At 26.6% G+C, this 18,913-nt stretch overlaps 2 protein-coding genes across 7 annotated transcripts in view; one reads left to right on the forward strand and one right to left on the reverse strand.

Annotated features, from left to right (window-relative positions):
- Positions 1 to 3,980: 3,980 nt before the first annotated feature.
- The window catches only part of LOC129984069 (40S ribosomal protein S13), a 327,741-nt gene continuing 312,808 nt past the window's right edge, over positions 3,981 to 18,913 (forward strand). The window contains exons 1-5 of one of the 2 annotated variants that reach the window (XM_056093839.1): positions 3,981 to 4,139; positions 5,619 to 5,667; positions 6,784 to 6,862; positions 8,411 to 8,681; positions 9,046 to 9,109. In XM_056093839.1, the coding sequence (XP_055949814.1) occupies positions 4,117 to 4,139; positions 5,619 to 5,667; positions 6,784 to 6,862; positions 8,411 to 8,681; positions 9,046 to 9,079 (456 nt within the window). In that variant the 5' untranslated portion in view covers positions 3,981 to 4,116 and the 3' untranslated portion in view covers positions 9,080 to 9,109. Of the gene's footprint in view, positions 4,140 to 5,618; positions 5,668 to 6,783; positions 6,863 to 8,410; positions 8,682 to 9,045; positions 9,115 to 18,913 lie in introns of those variants that run through there. The other variant, XM_056093840.1, reaches the window with a different exon arrangement.
- LOC129984061 (phosphatidylinositol-glycan biosynthesis class X protein-like) lies at positions 12,210 to 18,866 on the reverse strand. 5 transcript variants are annotated; one of them, XM_056093833.1, is made up of 5 exons: positions 18,848 to 18,866; positions 15,488 to 15,620; positions 13,915 to 14,128; positions 12,808 to 12,866; positions 12,210 to 12,358 (listed from the first exon to the last, which is right to left on the reverse strand). In XM_056093833.1, the coding sequence occupies exons 2-5, from the start codon at positions 15,560 to 15,562 to the stop codon at positions 12,218 to 12,220; spliced, it is 489 nt and encodes a 162-aa protein (XP_055949808.1). In that variant the 5' UTR covers positions 15,563 to 15,620; positions 18,848 to 18,866; the 3' UTR covers positions 12,210 to 12,217. The 5 variants fall into 5 exon arrangements, with proteins under 5 accessions (XP_055949808.1, XP_055949806.1, XP_055949807.1 ...); XM_056093831.1 differs by lacking the exon at positions 18,848 to 18,866 and adding an exon at positions 18,703 to 18,841; XM_056093832.1 differs by lacking the exon at positions 18,848 to 18,866 and adding an exon at positions 18,684 to 18,841.

An 18,913-nucleotide genomic window follows, 5' to 3' on the forward strand; every position in this document is an offset into this window, starting at 1 on the left:
CACTGATTAATATAACATACTAAAATTCTTCTTTTTTAATTATAAAGAAGTTTGGAAAAATACTTGGAGGTGCACACGGATAATTATTACTTTTCGTTTTGAATGAATTCCGATTCTTTATCTGACTGTTTACTAAGAAAAATGTTGTACGGCAATAACATTTGTTACCTTCATTGAATTTTCAATTAAATGATTTTATTTCTTTTGTTAAGGATATCGTAAAAAAGGTAAGTGAACGAGCCAATAATAAATTCCTCTAATCGGATAATAAAAAAATATCTTCTTCTTCTTCTTCTTTCTAATCCCCTGATCGGAATCAGATCAGGTCCATGAGACCATTCGCCTTCAAACCATCAAGGACATTATTGGGGCTATGAAGCAGGTTCTCCCGGGAAAAGCCAATACAGCGAAGCAAATGTATAAAAAAATATTAACTCATTTGTATGCTAAATGAAATTTAATCTTTTTTTATATAAATTATTGAAGATATAATAATAAAAAATGGTTACAATAATCAGTTTTTCATTTCTTTACTAATAAACTGCATGTACGTATCAAGTTATGTCAGCTATCATCTACTCAGCTATCATTCACTTCAGCTACAATGCTTATCATTATTTAATAAATGTTTCTGAAACTGATTTCATTTTGTAAATGAATTTTGAATTATTGCAACAGACAAATGTATCAATGACGGAATAAATCTCATGGCAACTTCATGTGTGGAATATAGAACTTTTTTTTTTTTTTAATCTTTCCTTTAAGCCAGGAAGCCAGAATCCGTATCACTGAAGTTAGAGGATTTATTATACATCATAAAGGGTTTATACTAAGAAGGAAGGTATTAAGAAGGAACAAATTATTTGTTCATTATTTGACAGTCACAATTATCTGTTAGCTCCAAGCGATTCTAACAGATGGCGGTATCTGTTGACTGGATTGAGTAAGTATTCTAACAGATGGCGCTGTGTTAAAAGTACCAACGTTTCATATAAGCTACAATTTAATGGCATAACCACCACATGTTTCTGAGGCTAAAGTATAAGTTAAATTTATTTCTTAGTAAACGCAATACAATGAAATTCAATTGTTCTTACTCTTTCAATTTTTGGTATTAGCATAGCCGACCACGTGTTATTTAGACTGAAGTATAAATTGAATTCATACTATAGTAAAAGTAATACAGTGGAATTCTTCTTGCTTTTTAATTATTAGTGCTTCATTGTTCAACAATCTTTAATTAAAATGCATGTTTAAAACAATCATTCTTTTGGCGAATTGTTGAAACACTTCGATTGGCCATAAACATGCGCGTACAATTGCAAAATGATCCATTAGCACAAATATTTTCTGAACAATTACTAGATATTAGGAACAGTAAAATAGAACTGCAACCAAATACGCAATGCATTAAACTGCCAGACAATTTCTGCACTGTTCTTCAGGGAAAAAATGAATTGATTCAGAGTATTTTTCCGGATATACAGAGTAATTACTTGAATCATAACTGGCTCAGTGATCGGGCTATTTTGGAAGCCAAAAATGTTGATGTTGACGAAATTAACTTCCAAATACAACAGTTGTTACTAGGCGATCTGATGTCTTTTAAATCAATCGATACTATTCGTGATGAAAATGATAGTGTAAATTTTCCAATTGAATTTTTAAATTCACTAGATATACCTGGAATGCCACCACATAACCTTCGATTAAAGATTGGTTCACCTATTATTCTCCTGCGTAATTTGAATCCACCTCGATTATGCAACGGTACGCGTTTGGTCATCAAAAAGATCACCGGAAATATACTTGAAGCTACAATTTTAACTGGAAAGATTAAAGGAGAAGTGGTCCTGTTGCCACGTGTTCCGATGATACCATCAGAATCTACGATACCTTTCAAAAGGTTACAGTTTCCAATTCGTTTAGCTTTTGCCATGTCTATAAATAAGTCTCAAGGCCAAACAATGTTCATTTGTGGTTTAGATTTGGAAAATCCATGTTTTTCTCATGGGCAACTATATGTTGCATGTTCACGGGTAGGAAAACCGTCAAATCTATTTGTGTTAGCTAAAGACAGGTTAACCAAAAATATTGTGCACCGATTAGTGCTAAATAAAATTGAAATTAAAAGTATTTATAATTCAAAATAATAAACATTATTGTCAAAGATTTAACAATATCTGCCCTACCTACCTCATTTATAAGTTTAAGTGTTACGTGCTTTTTACTAACAACTTTGTAATGTACTCATTTGTTACAAACTTGAATACAAAAAATAAAGAAATTGAATTTTTTTGTATTGATTTTTGCTTAATATCAAAGGTAGTAGAAAATCAATCATGGAGGTCCCCATGTTTTTTTACAAATGGCATCTGTGTAAAAAAGCATGGTGGTCCCCATGATTGGTGTTCTCCTACCGTTTCCCTTGAATAGTTTACTACTATGTAATATAACAAAAACCTTAGCCACAGCAACGACTGGCCGGGTCTGCTAGATTTAATATATATAAATTACGTGTCACGTTGTTTGTCCGCGATGGACTCCTAAATTACTTAACCGATTTTAACCAAATTTGCACACCGTGTGCAGTTTAATCAAACTTAAAAGATAGGATAGCCCTTTTTTGAATTTTTAATTAGAATTTTAATTATTAATTAAAAACTAACTTTCCCGCCAAAAAAATCTTCATTTTCCCCACTGCCAAATGAGTACGGCTTCAGTTTTTTTTTCCCAACAGTCATGAGGCTAGGCTTAAGATTTTTCGGCTGATTATTTGAAACGATTCTATTTATTTTCTTAATGTTTGATGCATTAAAAATTAAACATTGTTAATGAATCGATCTTTCAGATTCATTCTTAAGTATTTTTGAATTAAAATAAAACAGAATAAAGGAAATTAAAAATTTCTTATCTGCAAAGCATTACCCCAACTGGTGTAGAAAAACTCACGCATTTGTGTTACCGTAACTGGCGTTGAAAATTCACGCATGCGCATTGTGTTCTGATTGTTGACATGACAACCATTATCAACGGATGATTTAAATTATTTTTAGGTTAGTTGCATGTTTTTGTAATTAAATTGTATTTATGTTAGTTATATATTTTTTGTATACGCTTATAGTTTTAAGTACATAGTTTTTTTAGTTTTTTTTAACCTGTTTTCAACCGATTATTTTAAACGATTCGTTTTATTTTCTTAGTGTTTGATGCATTTAAAATTAAACATTGTTAATTAATCGTTCTGGTCATTATGAATCTGAGAATATTTTGTGACAAACTCTTGAAATATTACATAAATTAGGAAAGATATTCTTTAGTGCCCATAAAGTTTAAACGCTCAGTGACTGTTTTCAGTAATCATATTACAAAAAAATACTTTGTTTCAGTAAAAAATATTATTATATTAATTGCAGATTAATCCTTTCCACTTTAATTTATAGTATAAATTCTACGGGAACTAACAGAAAATTAGAGAGATACATATTACGTTATGACTGAAGGCCTTTATAATATTATGAGTGAATTATATGACTATCAAAATTTGAAGTTTTAAAATATTTTAATTAAGAAGCTATTAAAGTAGGAATTGCATAAAACATTTAATTATTAAAATTTTAACGAACATTAAGATTGGCGAACCGGCTGGTCGCCAAAGGCGGCTAGTTATATGTATATATATAACAACAATTACAATTGGTAAGAGCGAAATTTGTTTTACTTAACTGAAGAGGAATCTTTTTTTCATCTACTGAATTATCATTAGACATTTTTTAATGCAAACGACTGGTTCTTTTTTCTTTTCACCTTCAGGCTTAAAAAAAAACAGAAGGAGCTGAAAAGAATTCCAAAGGTCAATACTGAGATTTTTTTAAAAAAGCAATCGTTTGTTGGAATACTATTTATTCCTGCAGTGCTTTCTTTGGAAAGACATTTCTTGGAGCTTGGCCATTCTGTACATATATTGAAAGACGAGTATTTTCACTTCATTCTGGCAACACGTTAATTGTTGAGTTGTCTGAAATCGCGTTCACCGGAGTGTGCTAATCGATGAATTAAAGTATTCTAGTAAAATTCTACTTTATTGAGAAATAAGGTTATTAATTAAAGTTAGTCATGGGTCGTATGCATGCACCAGGGTAAGAGTTTTTTTATTCTATGTCATTTTTTTTCTATGTGTACGTTTTTGGTATATTATAAATATGGAATAAAACTGAAATGAACTTTAGGCCTAAAGTTACCACGTTGTATTCCATATCAACGGAATTGATATATATCTAATTGTTGTCTAATACAAAAAAAAAAAAACCATTTCTATGTATTAATGTATCAAAAATGTGGAATAACTTTTAATTAGAGTTTATCTAAAATGTTATTATCTATATATTGTGCCTATTTGAAATGTTTTTTGCACTACCGTTGACCCTTTATAGACAATTTAGACACAGGTTTTCAATTACATTCTTGGATATTTTATCTAATGATTACTTTAATTCAAAGATGAATATCATTAAAATATGCGAGTTTATTTTTAATAAAATTAAACATTGACCGCTTCATAACGCTAGATGTAGAACTGTAGTCGTGATCAGAATGGATAAAAAAAAAGGCTAATGAATGAAATTCTATTTTTAACTAAATACTTATGTGACTTTAGTTGGGGATTTGTTAAGTATATAATAAGTATATTTTTCTACGAATTATGTTAATAGTTGAGCCAAATAATTGGTATCTGAAATATATTATTCAAATACAAGTTCTGATTTTGCCCTCATTATTGCGCATTATAGTAATCTTTTTGGATATCACTTGAATTGTTACTTTTAAGTAATCATTCTTCTGTTACAATACATGTGCATTGGATATTTTTGTATTATCAGCAATCAATTAGCAAACAGATTGTTATTAAAGTATGTCTACTTACGGTGACTAATTTTTGAAAAATCACTAATGAGCTATTTCATTTCATTTTCTGTACCAATGTGATTGCAAATAATGACAAATATTGAACAGGAACTTCTGTGCCAATTATTCTGTAAAATGTGTCAATTTAGGTATAAAATAATGAAAATTCTAACATAAAGCATAAAATTCTATTGTAAATATTCCATTTATTTTTAAACACAACATACAGCCATCGAAAAGAAAATAAATTAAAATATAAGAAATATGTGAATTGTAATTTACAGTAGTATTTATATGGCCTGTCATATAGATTGGCGACTTTGTACTGTTTGCATCTTTTACGAAATAAGAGTGCACACTAAACTAGGATTTTACCCCTGATTCATCTTTAATCTTAAGATAACTAGAAAAGTCAATAAATTTCAATAGACAGATTTTTGAAAATTTACATAATTTTGTTTCAAAACTACGTTGATATATTCTGATGAAATTCAATATTTTTTGGCATGTACATTAATGGTACATTTGTGCTAAATTTTATGAAAACTGAGATGGTGAGGTTTATGGAGTGTGCTGAGAAGTCTGGTAAATCTTTGCAACATATCAATTATTTTAAAAAATACATCTTGAAAATGGCACTGGTATATTTTCTGACCAGTATCTTGGAAATTGCTCTGCACTTCATATAACAAAATTTTTGTTTCTTTTTCCAGAAAGGGTATTTCCCAGTCATCTCTACCATACAGACGAAGTGTTCCTACGGTATGTTTTTCAGTAATTATTTATATTTGTAAAGATTTGGCGTAAGATTTAAAAATTGCTTTAAGAAATATGTATGTTGGCAATCTACTTATGAAGACCACTTGATCTAATTTCTAAATTTGGGTCATATATACTTTAGAAAGTAGAAATGGCTCCTAAAAGCTTTTTTTTAAAATTTTAAACTATAAGCTAGGTTTTGCTGTAACTTTTGAAGAATTCGCACAAAAATTTTTACTCTATTTGAAAATCTAATATATTATTCTTTTCAATAATGCCTATTTAATTCCTGTAAAATTCCTTTGTTAAGATTTTTTATTAATTTTTAAACATATTGTTAAATATATTACACAGTAATATTTTCAGTGTTGTGATTGAATTGAATTTTTCAGTCGTTCCATTGAATATTTGATATGAATTTTTTTTTCCGTTGTTGAAAACTTAAAAAAAGTCGTGTAATATCTACGGAATTTATAAAACAAATAGAAATGTGAAGTTATAATGTTATTAAATAAATTTACAGATGAACCTGGCAAAAGAGTGATATGTCATGGAACTGTTCTCTGTTGGAAAAGTTTGTATGTACAATGAGTTGAATGTTTACAATATTAAACTAACATAACTTGAATGTCTGGCAGTTTGATTGCATTATGGGCATGAAGTTTTATCGGGACATTTTAATAAATTAAATATAACCAATATATACAGTAAACTAGCAGTAGTTATAAAAATATTTCAAATGAACTAGTTGATTAAAAGTTATGTTTCTTAAAAGAACTGGGATATAATATACCTAATAAATATGGGTTATGAGCAATGAATTTAATGAAATGAGTAAAATAACTTTTAGAATGAAGAAGGTAAAAAGTTAACCAACTAATATTGTTGCATGTTTTTGTAGGAAGATATTAATGGATAATTAAGTTATTTTCAGATGAAATGTAATAATTTGATGGTGGTAATTAAATATTTCATGATGTGGAAATGGTTATAAGAATAAAAATTGTGAAACGTGTATAAACAATAAACTTAAATATAAATTAATTTATTAAAACAGTAATAATTCTTGATTCTATATTTATCTCCTGAATAAAATTAATAATACATTTGTTTTTGCAGTGGCTAAAATTGTCATCGGATGACGTTACTGAACAACTTTGCAAATTGGCCAAGAAAGGTTTAACTCCATCACAAATTGGTAAATATTTTTTTTCTTTCAATATTTTAATAAGTTTTTTAAATGAATCGATTCATTTTAAATTTCATCTTTGCAGTTTTTAAAATAGTGATATAAGTTGCCATGTGTTATAATAATTAGAAATACTTTCTTATTCAAGACTATTTTTTTTCTTAAGTTTTTTAAGAACCAGAATTTACGTTTTTGAATAAAAACTTATGAAGAAAGCTTATTTATTAACTGGGGGGGATTAAATCTTTTGCTTATAGATTTAAAGGGGGGGTCTTTTTTTTTCATTGGTTTTGAAGTATTGAGCAATTCAAATTAAGAATTTGCTTGATAATGGTCTAAATTATAAGCATTGGAAATCAATAAATTGAACCCATGAACTTCAATATGTTACACATATATTTGATCTCATTATTTCTGTCATTTCTCTTACTAATTTGTTTTTTATAATTTCTTATGGTTTAGAAGGAATAGGTTAGATAAGCATATTGGGGAATTAAGAAAAGTTTTTCTGGAGATTTAAGCACATATTTACTGTTTGACAACAACCCTCTGCGGTTTTGCGCATGCGTTAGGCTGGGTTTAATTTGTCAAAATGAGGGTGAAAGGAGGAAATGTTTACATTTAACATTGAAGACTCAGTTTTATTAGACATAAAAATTACAGATAATTTGTAATACAGAAGGAAAAAGATACCAATGCATAGTAAAATATTTCAGAATTTTTTTATTTAATGTAAGAGGTATAAACATTAAATTATGAAGAATAAACAAAAAATTTCTGTTCTTAAAATTTGGTAATTACATTCTTACAAAATAATAATGATCTTTTTTATATTAAAATGCTTTTTTATGTGTTATTGAATTTTTTGACAATATTTTAAGATTAAAAACAGTGGATAATCCAGATTTTGTTCTATTTAAAATATTTTATTTTCATTTAAGCAATTGCTGTAAATATAGAGCCTCTTAAAAATATTATAAATATTGTCTTTTAAAATACGTGATATTTTATATATTTTGATATTAAAAGAACATTATTAATGATTTTTCTACTTAAGAGTATTGTTATTTTTAAATATATAATATAAAATAATTACTAAAATTTTCTTCGTACCACTCCTTAAAACTTTTTTGCCATTTGAACTAGTCATATCAATACGGAAATTTGAGTTAAAATAAAATGTGGTCAGAAATGGCACAACACTTTCTGTCTTTGAAAGAGAAGCTCGGTTATTCCAGTATTCTGAGGTACCAGGGCTTGAATGGTCTTGGGAATCAGGGCTAACTTGTGGAAAAGATTTTGCTTGTTATATCTTTATCGGAATAAAAGTGATAAGTAAAGTTGTGTGGCTGGAATGTTAAATAACAAAATTTCCTTATTGTTTAAAAGGTAGTTTTTTAAAGTAACAATTAATCTAGACTTAGTTAACTACGTTTGTTCTAAAAAGAATGTATGTGCTGAATGGTTATTTTAATTTTGATTCTTAGAGTTCTTTTTGGTTTAATTTATGTGTAAAATTGAATTTCCAATTTTTATTTAAAAAAAATTCATTTTAAGGTGTAATCTTGAGAGATTCTCATGGTGTTGCCCAAGTGCGCTGGGTTACTGGAAACAAAATTCTGAGAATATTGAAAGCTAAAGGTTTTGCACCTGATCTTCCAGAAGACTTGTATCACTTGATAAAAAAGGCTGTTGCTGTACGTAAACACTTGGAAAGGAACAGGAAGGATAAAGATTCTAAATTCAGACTTATTCTTATTGAAAGTCGAATCCATAGGTTGGCCAGGTACTTCAAGGCTAAGCGAGTGTTGCCACCTAATTGGAAATAGTAAGTTTCTATAATAATTGGTTTCTATTTTCAAATTCTGTAGTCAGTTTCAAAATTTAAGTACAGATTGAGTATATATTGTGCCCAAAATAAAGTAGTATTTCTAATTAGTTTAAATTATTAATGTAGGTAAAATTCTATTTTTTGCTTCAGTTTTGTAGGCTTAATCTTACGAGTATACTTTTATAAATATTAGTTCTTTAGTGACAATGTTTGCTTTAAAGTTTTTAAATTAGTATGTAATGTTTACATATGAATTGAAAAAAAAAAAAAGTGTTGTAATGTTGTGGGTAGTTTTATTTTTATTGTTTAAGTGTTGGTAAATTTTTGAAGATTGGCTAAAAAAAATTTTTCTCTTTTTCAGTGAATCATCAACTGCCTCTGCCATGGTAGCTTAAAAATGTAATATTCTAAATAAAAAGAAAGTTGTTTAGTTGATGTCTCCTTTATTAAATATTGAAATTACATTTTCTAATATCACTTGAAAAAGTTAACATTCAATAATTTAGCATATTACATGTGGGTACTTAACATGAATACTGAAGAAAGTGCTGTTGACATGCCACGGCTCTTGATTGTTTCTGTATATGTAAATACTTCTAAAGACTGCAAAATATTGTGTTTTTGCCATTTTTAGTACAGGTGGTGCTTTATGTGCATTTTGATGTTACATATATGTTGAAATATTGGGTAAATTATATTAATTATCCTCTGGTTAAACATATGGAATATTTTAATGCATGGAGAAAAAAAAACTTGTATCTACATTTATTGTTATTAATGAGAAATTGACTATTTTAGTGTTGTATAAAAATGTAAATATAAGATTATAATGTAACTCTGTAGCATATTTGAAAAGAACAGATTCTTTGTAGGTTAGATTTTTTAAAATCTGTAAATACAAAAGGAAAAAGTTAAATTATAATATCAGAAATTTAGAAGATAGTTGAATCGTGCAGTTATGTTTTTAATATCGTAATTGGATTGTTTCCATTAGAAAGGTTCATTCACACAATGAACAGAGCTTGAATAAAAACAACTAAAATGACTTTTAAAATTTCTTAGTTAATCTTTTAAAGACAAACATCTGGCAGAATCATGGACATGTCTAAACTATTTATCTGAAAACAAATATAGCCAATATTCCTGCAAAGCAACTGGTTGCCTGAGGCGATTAGTAAAAAATAAGAAAGTCAAGTTATAGTGCGGTGGAAAAGATGAATGAATTGGACAATTGCATTTTATAACACTGATGTCATGGGACCTCACTAGATGGCTGGTGAATTCCATCGATAGGTAAATTATTAAAATAGCACAGCCTTAATATGTGATGTTTGGAATGAATTTTTTTAAAAACATTAAAAAATTGTTGTATTTTTAATATTTGCATAAAAAAATTATAAAAACCAATTTTTAAAATTGGCAAAAAAGAGCTTTATGGGGGTGGGGGGTTAAAAAGATATAGAGCAAAACTCTTCTAGTTTAGAAGTGTATGAAATGATTTGCTTAAAATTTGGCAGATAGCTTAAGGAGGTATTTTGTTTCTGAACTAAAAACAGCTGTATTTTAATCCATCCTTTGAATATTAGCATTCAACTGATAAACATGAAACTTTTATTTCCCCCACCCCCTTGGTATTATGAGGCAATAAAACTACAAAATATTTTTAATTGAACAGATTACTTATTCCCTAATTCAGGAACTACAGTAAATTGAGAAATTATATCAATTTTGAAAAAAATTATGCATTAGATTTCAATTTAAGAGGTTTCTCGTAAGGAAATTCGATCGTATTCTATATTTGAGGAAATATCATTAAAACATATATAAATGTAAATATAAAAATCAGTGTAACTTCTCAAAAAATAGATAAGTTTCATCCACCAGATTAGTATTTTTCTAACTATCCCCAAGTCCTTTATGCTAAGTTCCAATGAAATACAGTCAGAAGAAAGGACTTGGCAAAAGCTTGAATTGGGTGACACTGTTTATCAGGCATGATTATAAGCAAGGCTTTATTACTGGATAACATTATTTTTGTATTATTTAAAATCTAAATGTAAAAAAAAAGGGCAAGCATTTATTCACCTTATTTTAAGTAATTTAATTAAATTTGTTACATCTTACTACAAGAGTATTGTAACCTTATTGATTATCAAAAAAAAAAAAAAAATCTTTTCACAATTTATGAGTATATGCAAGCAAAAATTGTCAATGAATTGATCAATGTAAAAAAAAAAGTTTGGATTTATATATTTGAGGGGGTTTTTTTTCTTTTCTTTTTCCATATTAATATTGAAAGCATTAGCTGATAATGTTTTTGTTATATCATTTATTGTTCGCCTTTTCTATACTTAGTATTGTTGCATTTGTGTGTCGACAAAAGTGGAATGCAGACAAATTTACTATTAAATGAAATCTTATCACATTATAAATATTACCAAATTAACATCAACTTAATTTTATTCAAACTAAAAATTCAATAACATATCGCTGTTGCCAACTTAAATTAACAACTATTTACGAAATAATATTTATTAAACTACTTTCGAGTTACTTTCAAATGAAATGTTTATAATTTATGTAGCAACAATATCTCTGGTTTAAAAAGTTTGTGCAAACTCAGAATATTTAATTAACTCTTTCGGGGCCTGTGAAAAATTCTGTTTTATGCTGCATTGGAACTAATAAAAATTCAAACAAGTACTCATCTACAAAGTATTTTAAACAAAAGTTTTAAAATGTAGAAGAGCACTTGGAGTGCATTACGGCCGACGAAGAGGTTAAGATGTTATTGATGATATATAGAATTAAGGAATTTTATTAAATATCTTCACAAAATTTTAAATTCATCAGTCATTAATGAGTTTATGTATGCAAGATCATGAATTCTTTAAGGGAAGACAGTTAGTATGCTATTATTAAATGTTTTATCAAGTAGTTCAGTTAATTTGCTAAAGCTCTTTTATTAGAAAATTCCTTTATCTTTTACACTTTACAATTATAAATGCATTGTCTTAGTCATTCAGAAATTGTAATATTCTTTAAAAATTTATAAAATGTCACAACAGCAGCAAAAAAAAAAAAAAAAAAAAAGATATTGTGCTAAAGGCAATGTATAGCATTCCTGAATTTTAAATTGAAAAAGAAGAATTATATATTACTCTGTGATATATATATCAAATTGCTTATTGAATAGTAATTCCCGTTGCATTTTTCTATCGGCTTTCAATTTTAATATAAATTTTTCACATAACTATTAAAACAATTTTCAATCCAATATACCTGAACTTGATCTTTTTTATATATGTCAGCATACAGCTTTATATAAATTTTTGCTTGGAAACAATGACAGAAAATTTCAACACTCAAATTCATTATGATATAATTTTTGCAGGCATGTCTTTCTTGTCAGTGTGTTTTCAGAAATTAAACCTAAATTTTTTTTTTCTGTGAAGGGCAGAAATTAAAGTTTAAATATGATTTTGCTATTTTTGAACATAAAAGACTCAGAAAAACAATGAAAAGTTCAAATATCACAATTTCTTATTTAATTTTATTAACATAGAAGATATGTATAATGCAGTTCCCACTAAAACACTTATAGTTAAGACAAATACTACACACAAATCCTCTGCACACCCTACAGGAACATGGAAACTTGTTTTAGCTGTTACCTAATGCAAGAAAAGAAAATTAAGATTTTCAAGAAACTGAATCATTTCATAACAGAGCATGAAAGAGAATGTATAAATCTACAAAAAAATTTTATATTGATATCTTTCATGCATGCAAAACAGATACAGAATTTATTATCAGTTGAAAATTTTTAGCATTAAAATGGATTTTTGCATATCTAGACGATTTTCCCTTTTAGAAAACCAAATATTAATTAGATTCTGTTTTTTTTTAATTCAAGATTTCTAAATTTTAAAAACATCTAAAAAATATGTATGTAATATATTTTATGAACAAAAGAATTATAAAATGAGCAAAATTTATATCAAAGATGTTCTGTAACATCAAATTGTGTACTGATATAAAAGAAAATATGATTATTATTGTATTTTTTAATATTATGGTCAGGCAAATGGTTTATGTGTACTATAAAGGGGAGTAAATTTACCATCTTTTCCATCCATGAATCATCATTTTCTATATTAAAACATTGTGCATTGAAAAAGTCTAGAAAGAAAAAATATATAAAAAAAAGATATTTTCGAAAACTGATTATAGTATGTTTTTAACATCATAAATTATCATAAAATCAGCAGTTAAAAAGAAAAATCGTCACATTTAAGACTTAAGAATTGCGTACATAGAAAATATCTAAAACCATTTTTTCTCAATTTGTTCATTAGGTGGAGTTTTAGTCATAACAAAATAAGAACTAATATTTACATGAAATTTGTATCAAGGCATTTAAAATCTATGCCATCTTGTAGTAACTTGAGCATTTCTTTTTTTCAAAATGAATTGTCATTCATAAAATGAGTAATTTTCTTTGAAGGTGGTGTAAGCCCAATTTTGATTTTTTTAAAAATCCCGCAGGTATAATATTTAGTTAAAAAATTATACCACATTACATCTTTCTTCAACAGTCTTCGTTTTTATAAAAAATTTCAAATGAAAAGGTAATTAAATTTAGTACCTAAGTGATTGTTCACATGTAGTTTCATTTAATTTTGATCAAAATGTTAATTAATTATAAATTATTTCATCAGCTTAACAGCACTATGTACAATATAAAAGTCTGATGTTAAGAGGCAAATTAATTTTTTTTTGTTGCCAAGTACTACTGAAAGACAAAAATGTCATCAAGTTCAGTACAGTGTTTGTGGATATTAAATAATATAAAATAACTATAATATATCTTCTTTTTTCAGAATTACAGTCATTTTTAGAAGGCTTATTTTGGTATCATAGCACAGCATTAAAAGAAGTTATATAACTGAATTAATGAAAACAGAATCCACGTTTTTGTTTTCATTTCTAATACATTGAACTGTTTAAGCAGTATATTCCATATTAATATTATTGAAAATCGCACGTACGTAAGGATTGCTACTAATGAAAAAAATCAAATTTTTAAAAATATTTTGGCAAATTTTTTTGCCAAAATATTTTTAATTACTACTTTAATTGAAATAGCAGAATTATGACTTTTGAAGCATAAATATAAAATAAAGGTTGAAAGATTCAATTTAAATTACCTAAATTAAATCGAACTTACCTTTACTGAGTGTTCTTATATGTACTACTGCATCTGCTAGATTGATGATAACACTTTTCCCATATATTTTACAATCATGTGGTTTTTGATATCTGAGATGAATTGGAACCTCAATTTCATGAGAGTTAGTTTGGGATACAGAACACAGCTGAATGCGAAATGATTGAGCTTGATAAGCTGGGATTTCAGAATGAATTTGTTCATTAGTTAAGAGCTACAGAGGATAGAAAATAAATAAAAATTCAAATCATTTTCAAAAATAAACCAATATATTAAGAAAACCCTTAATATATAAACTAAATAAAATTACATTTAATTACTACAAATGCAAGACAAATATATATATATATTTCCGAAATTTTGAAGAATAGTAATGCAATAAGCAGAAGTCCTTATTTTCTATTAGCTATCAGTACCCCAAGCCACAATCAATCAGCAATTTAAAACATTAAGTAATTAGTAAATAAATCAAAGTGCCAAAAGTACAGAATCAAACAAACATCTGAAGAAATATTAACATGGAGATTTTTAAGAATATGCAACACTAAAAGAGAGTTAATTGCTATTAAATTGAATATAATGAATGAGAAAAGCTACATCAACTATTTGGAGGGTTAAACCACCTTGATATATATATATATATAAGTACCCAAAAATATAAGCACTATGTAATTAAAACCTATTATTGAAACAATCTAAAATTAAAATTATTTCGGAATCACAACTAAAATTTCATTTGGTTTAGTTTTGATACTTTTTTCCTATTAAATTGATTTTTATTACTGTAAATAAAAGGAATTAATTACTAATTGGATGTTATTTGAAGAATAAACATTTCCTTGCTGTTACTAAGTTTAAGCAAAAACATTGGAGCTAATAGGAATTGAACTGAACAGAGATAAAACATTCAATTTCAGTCAAAGAACTAATCATATACATACATCAATGGCCACTTGAACTTTAATTATAAATTTGCAGTAGAATCATTATTCAAATACAATTTCTTTCAAAAATTTGCAGCATAACTCAATTAAAATATTTTTTACATTGACTGCATCTTAAATTTCACAGATATCATCAGCTAAGTACACCAAATGCTGAAAACATCATAAATAAACATTAAAGGAAAATCATTTAGATTTGAAATAAATTATGAAATTAAAAAAAAAGTGCAGTTTTGCATGTTATGCCACAGATAGATTAAAAACATTTTTCACAAAATGGAAAAAGAAGCTTGATGAACTATGGTATTTTCCCTTATTAGTACAATTTTATGTTAAAAATTTTTTTTTCTTGAAATGCCAAATAGAAATTTTACATTAAATTAATATTTTATATTTAAATTAATTTTTACAAATATAATGATAAAAGTGCATGCATTACTTTAAGCAAAATAAAGAGAATTTACATTATTAGCATTTGTGAATATGACAATATAAAGTTATTATATTATTAATATATATAAAAAAAATACAAAACATATTGTCACAAAAGAGTTTCATTGTTTTTTTTTTTAAACAGAATGTGTTTTAAAAATTATATAATTTTGAATATTTTGCATAAAAAAAATTACCTTAAATTCATTATCTTCTATTCTTTTGCAGAGTTGATAAGGATCTATGTATGCATCTTTAGGCAAAGTATCCATAATAAGAATTTGTGTTGGACCTCTGACTTCAGGAAGAGTGATGTTATATTGCAATATTCTGTTACAAAAAATATATATATTTTAATCAGCATGAAAAATTAGAAATTATATATCTCGATAAAATAACAGAGACACAATGACAATTCTTGAATTTGATATAATTGAAAGTTTCAGGAATTAGCACTTAGTAAACTGAATTAACTTTCTGCTCACATTCAAAATTATAGAAGAGATGTTTATAAATTCCAAAAATATTTATAAAGAGATAAGATGATAGATTTATGATTTTTCAAGAAAAACAAATTGAAGAAATTATTCAAAACTCTAAAAAAAAAAAAAAAAACCCACCAACGGAATTACAGTAACTAAAAGGATCAGAACATTAATTTATGATTCGTTCAGGAGTTTATTTTACTATAGAATTTATATTTACTTCTCTGATGCAGAAAATGAATGTATTTAAGTAAACAGAAAGGTTAAAATGTCAGTTAAGGACTGTATCAGGATTACAACTTTTACTGTTGCAAAATATTATTTACAACGGTAATTCTGACAACAGAAAAAATTTATCTTTTGACAGAGAGAATCAGTTTACAATAGTATCAGAATACAAATATTACTGTTGCATTAGTTTAAAAAATAATATATCATATATAAATATACCTAGAAGTAAGAATATATATTATCTTTATAAATCTTTCTTTCATAAAGTATTTTTTTTAAAAAAATTATTTAAAAGTGTAAAAACAAATATATAAATTTCTGAAATCAGAAAAGATTTTTAAATAACTTAGAATTATTTTTTTTAATCCCAGAATGGGATAGTAACTGGAAAAAAAAAACAATATTTAACTGCTTAATATCTCTGGATTAAGATTATTCATAATATAGTCGGATACAACTCAAATTGACAGCTTGTAAAATTATATTAATGACTGAAATAATGATCTGAGATTTTATAGATGCTTCACTCAAATTAGGGGCATAGAAAAATATCTTTTAAGATAGATATCTATTTTAATATACAGATTTATTAAACTGAATGCTGATCACCAATAATTAAATTCTAAATATCAATCTCCATAAATAATAAAGATGAATGTGCATGTGTGTCAATGTTCTACAAACCAGATTGTTTGACTTAGAGCTTCAAAACTTTGTAGCTACACTTAGGAAAGTAGAAATATACACCTCAAAGCAATTTTTTAAAACTTTTTAACTAGAATTTTAATTAGTTATAAATAAAACTGAATTCTGATCTTTTTCTGCAATGATTTTTAAAAATATTATTGTACAAAAATAAATTTTACACATTTCAAAATTAAAAAAAATTAATATATCAATTTAATAATTAAGCAAATTTTTCCTGGATTTCCACATTTTTTTAATATATATATATATATATATTGCCTAATTTCCATTTTTACTATTCAAACCATTTTCTTTGTTTGATCAAATATTTAATCATTTGATTGTCTTCCATCACTGAATTTTAAAGAAGGATTCTATTTAATATCTGTACAGTTTAGAAGATGAATAAAAATGTGAAGTTACAAAATTGCGAAATTCAGAAAATAAATGAACTAGAAATTTACATTTCAAATAACATTGTGATGGTATGGGAATGGTCTCCATTAGAAAGATTCATGTAAAACAATGTAATGAAAGTTATTAACTCATGTTAAGAAAGACAATAAAAATAACACAGCTTTAATATCTGATAATATGGCAGAATAATGAGTATGAATGATTTATCTGAAGTTAAATATAACCAGTATTCCCAGCAAACCAGCTAGTTGCCAAAGGTGACATTAAATATAAAAATATTTGGATAACACTTAAATGTAATTATACTGGTATTATTTAACATATAATAAATTGTCTTTTCCCCTATGCTATTAACTTGATTCAGCACTAATTATATGCATGTTAGATTAATTTAACAAATTTTCTTAATGTACGTGTCTTTCTCATGTGTATATGATGGATTGTTTAAATTATGAAAAAGTAACAATAATAGAAGTTTTATGAAAATATAAAAGAGTACAATAACAATTTCTTTGAATCTAATCATTTACTAAAGGGAATTTTCAGAAACTTGAATTTTAGTTTGCATCCTAAATGTTTAGAGCCCACAATCTCTTTGGTTTAGTTAAACACAATGAAATTTATTTAAAAGTTACCAAAAGTGTTTTACAGATAACACAATGAAAATAAAATTAAATAAATGGAACATCTCAATCACCATTGTAAATATGTAATAAGTTATATTTATTTGCTTTCAAGGAATATAATAAAATTATACTGGCAGTTTTCATTTTTAAAGTCAATCATTCTTTTTCAGGAGGTAACAATATGAAGAGGATAGGGAAGGGGGGATATACTGTCTAAAATATTACAGCAGCAAAAGAGTATAAAATTTTAATCAGTAGTAATTAAAAAAATTATGAGGAAAAAAGTAACATTTGTAAAGAATGATAAAATGCATGCTTCTCATATCTAATGTATTCTTTCCTTTATTACACTTTTGAAATAACTTTAAAATGAGTACTAGAGGCCTGTCTGAAGTAGAGACGAATGGAGACCTCAGTCTCTATTTGCTATTCTAGCACTTATGATTCTTTTGGATGATAAATTACAGTGAAATAATGATGATATTTCTTTTCGGTATATATTGACTTTAACAGGTTATTATGCGGATGATCATTATAAAGTCTGTTACAGGAAGACTATAAAGGTTTCTTCAATGATGGTTATTAATGAAAAGAAATTTTGTTTATAAAAATAAAATATTTTAATGGCTTCCTTTATTATATTCACTCTCTTCATTGGTGTATTTATATATATATATAGTTATGAAACGAATTTCAAATAAATGCCCAAATTACAACGAATTTATTATTAACATCAAGAAGCGTGTTAAAATGAATAGGGTGCAGTATTTGAATAATATAGGTGCAATTATTACCGATGATATCCAGATAAAAGGACGGATCTATTAAAATGTAAAGATTTATAAGGTTGAGAATATGCGTCTTTTATAAATGTAAATAAAAATATTAAATAGTATGAAAAACGCAACGTTTTTTCTGTAATGATGAAAAAGCGCAGCATTCTTTACTATTATAGAATATCTTTACTAGCTTTTGCTACTTGAAAATTCAGACTTTGTCAATACTCCTTTAATCATAATGGATAATTCAATCCTTGGTTTAATCGTACATTAGTGTGCCGTGCCTCCGAGTTAGTCGCCAATATAATAACCTAAAATAGCTTTCCTCTTACTTCAATGTTTATTTACAAATTGTATTTCTCTTTTACTCATTTCACTTCCTTATTATAAATAAACCT

The sequence above is a fragment of the Argiope bruennichi genome, chromosome 9 (genome assembly GCF_947563725.1).
Source record: "Argiope bruennichi chromosome 9, qqArgBrue1.1, whole genome shotgun sequence".
NCBI lineage: Eukaryota > Metazoa > Arthropoda > Arachnida > Araneae > Araneidae > Argiope > Argiope bruennichi.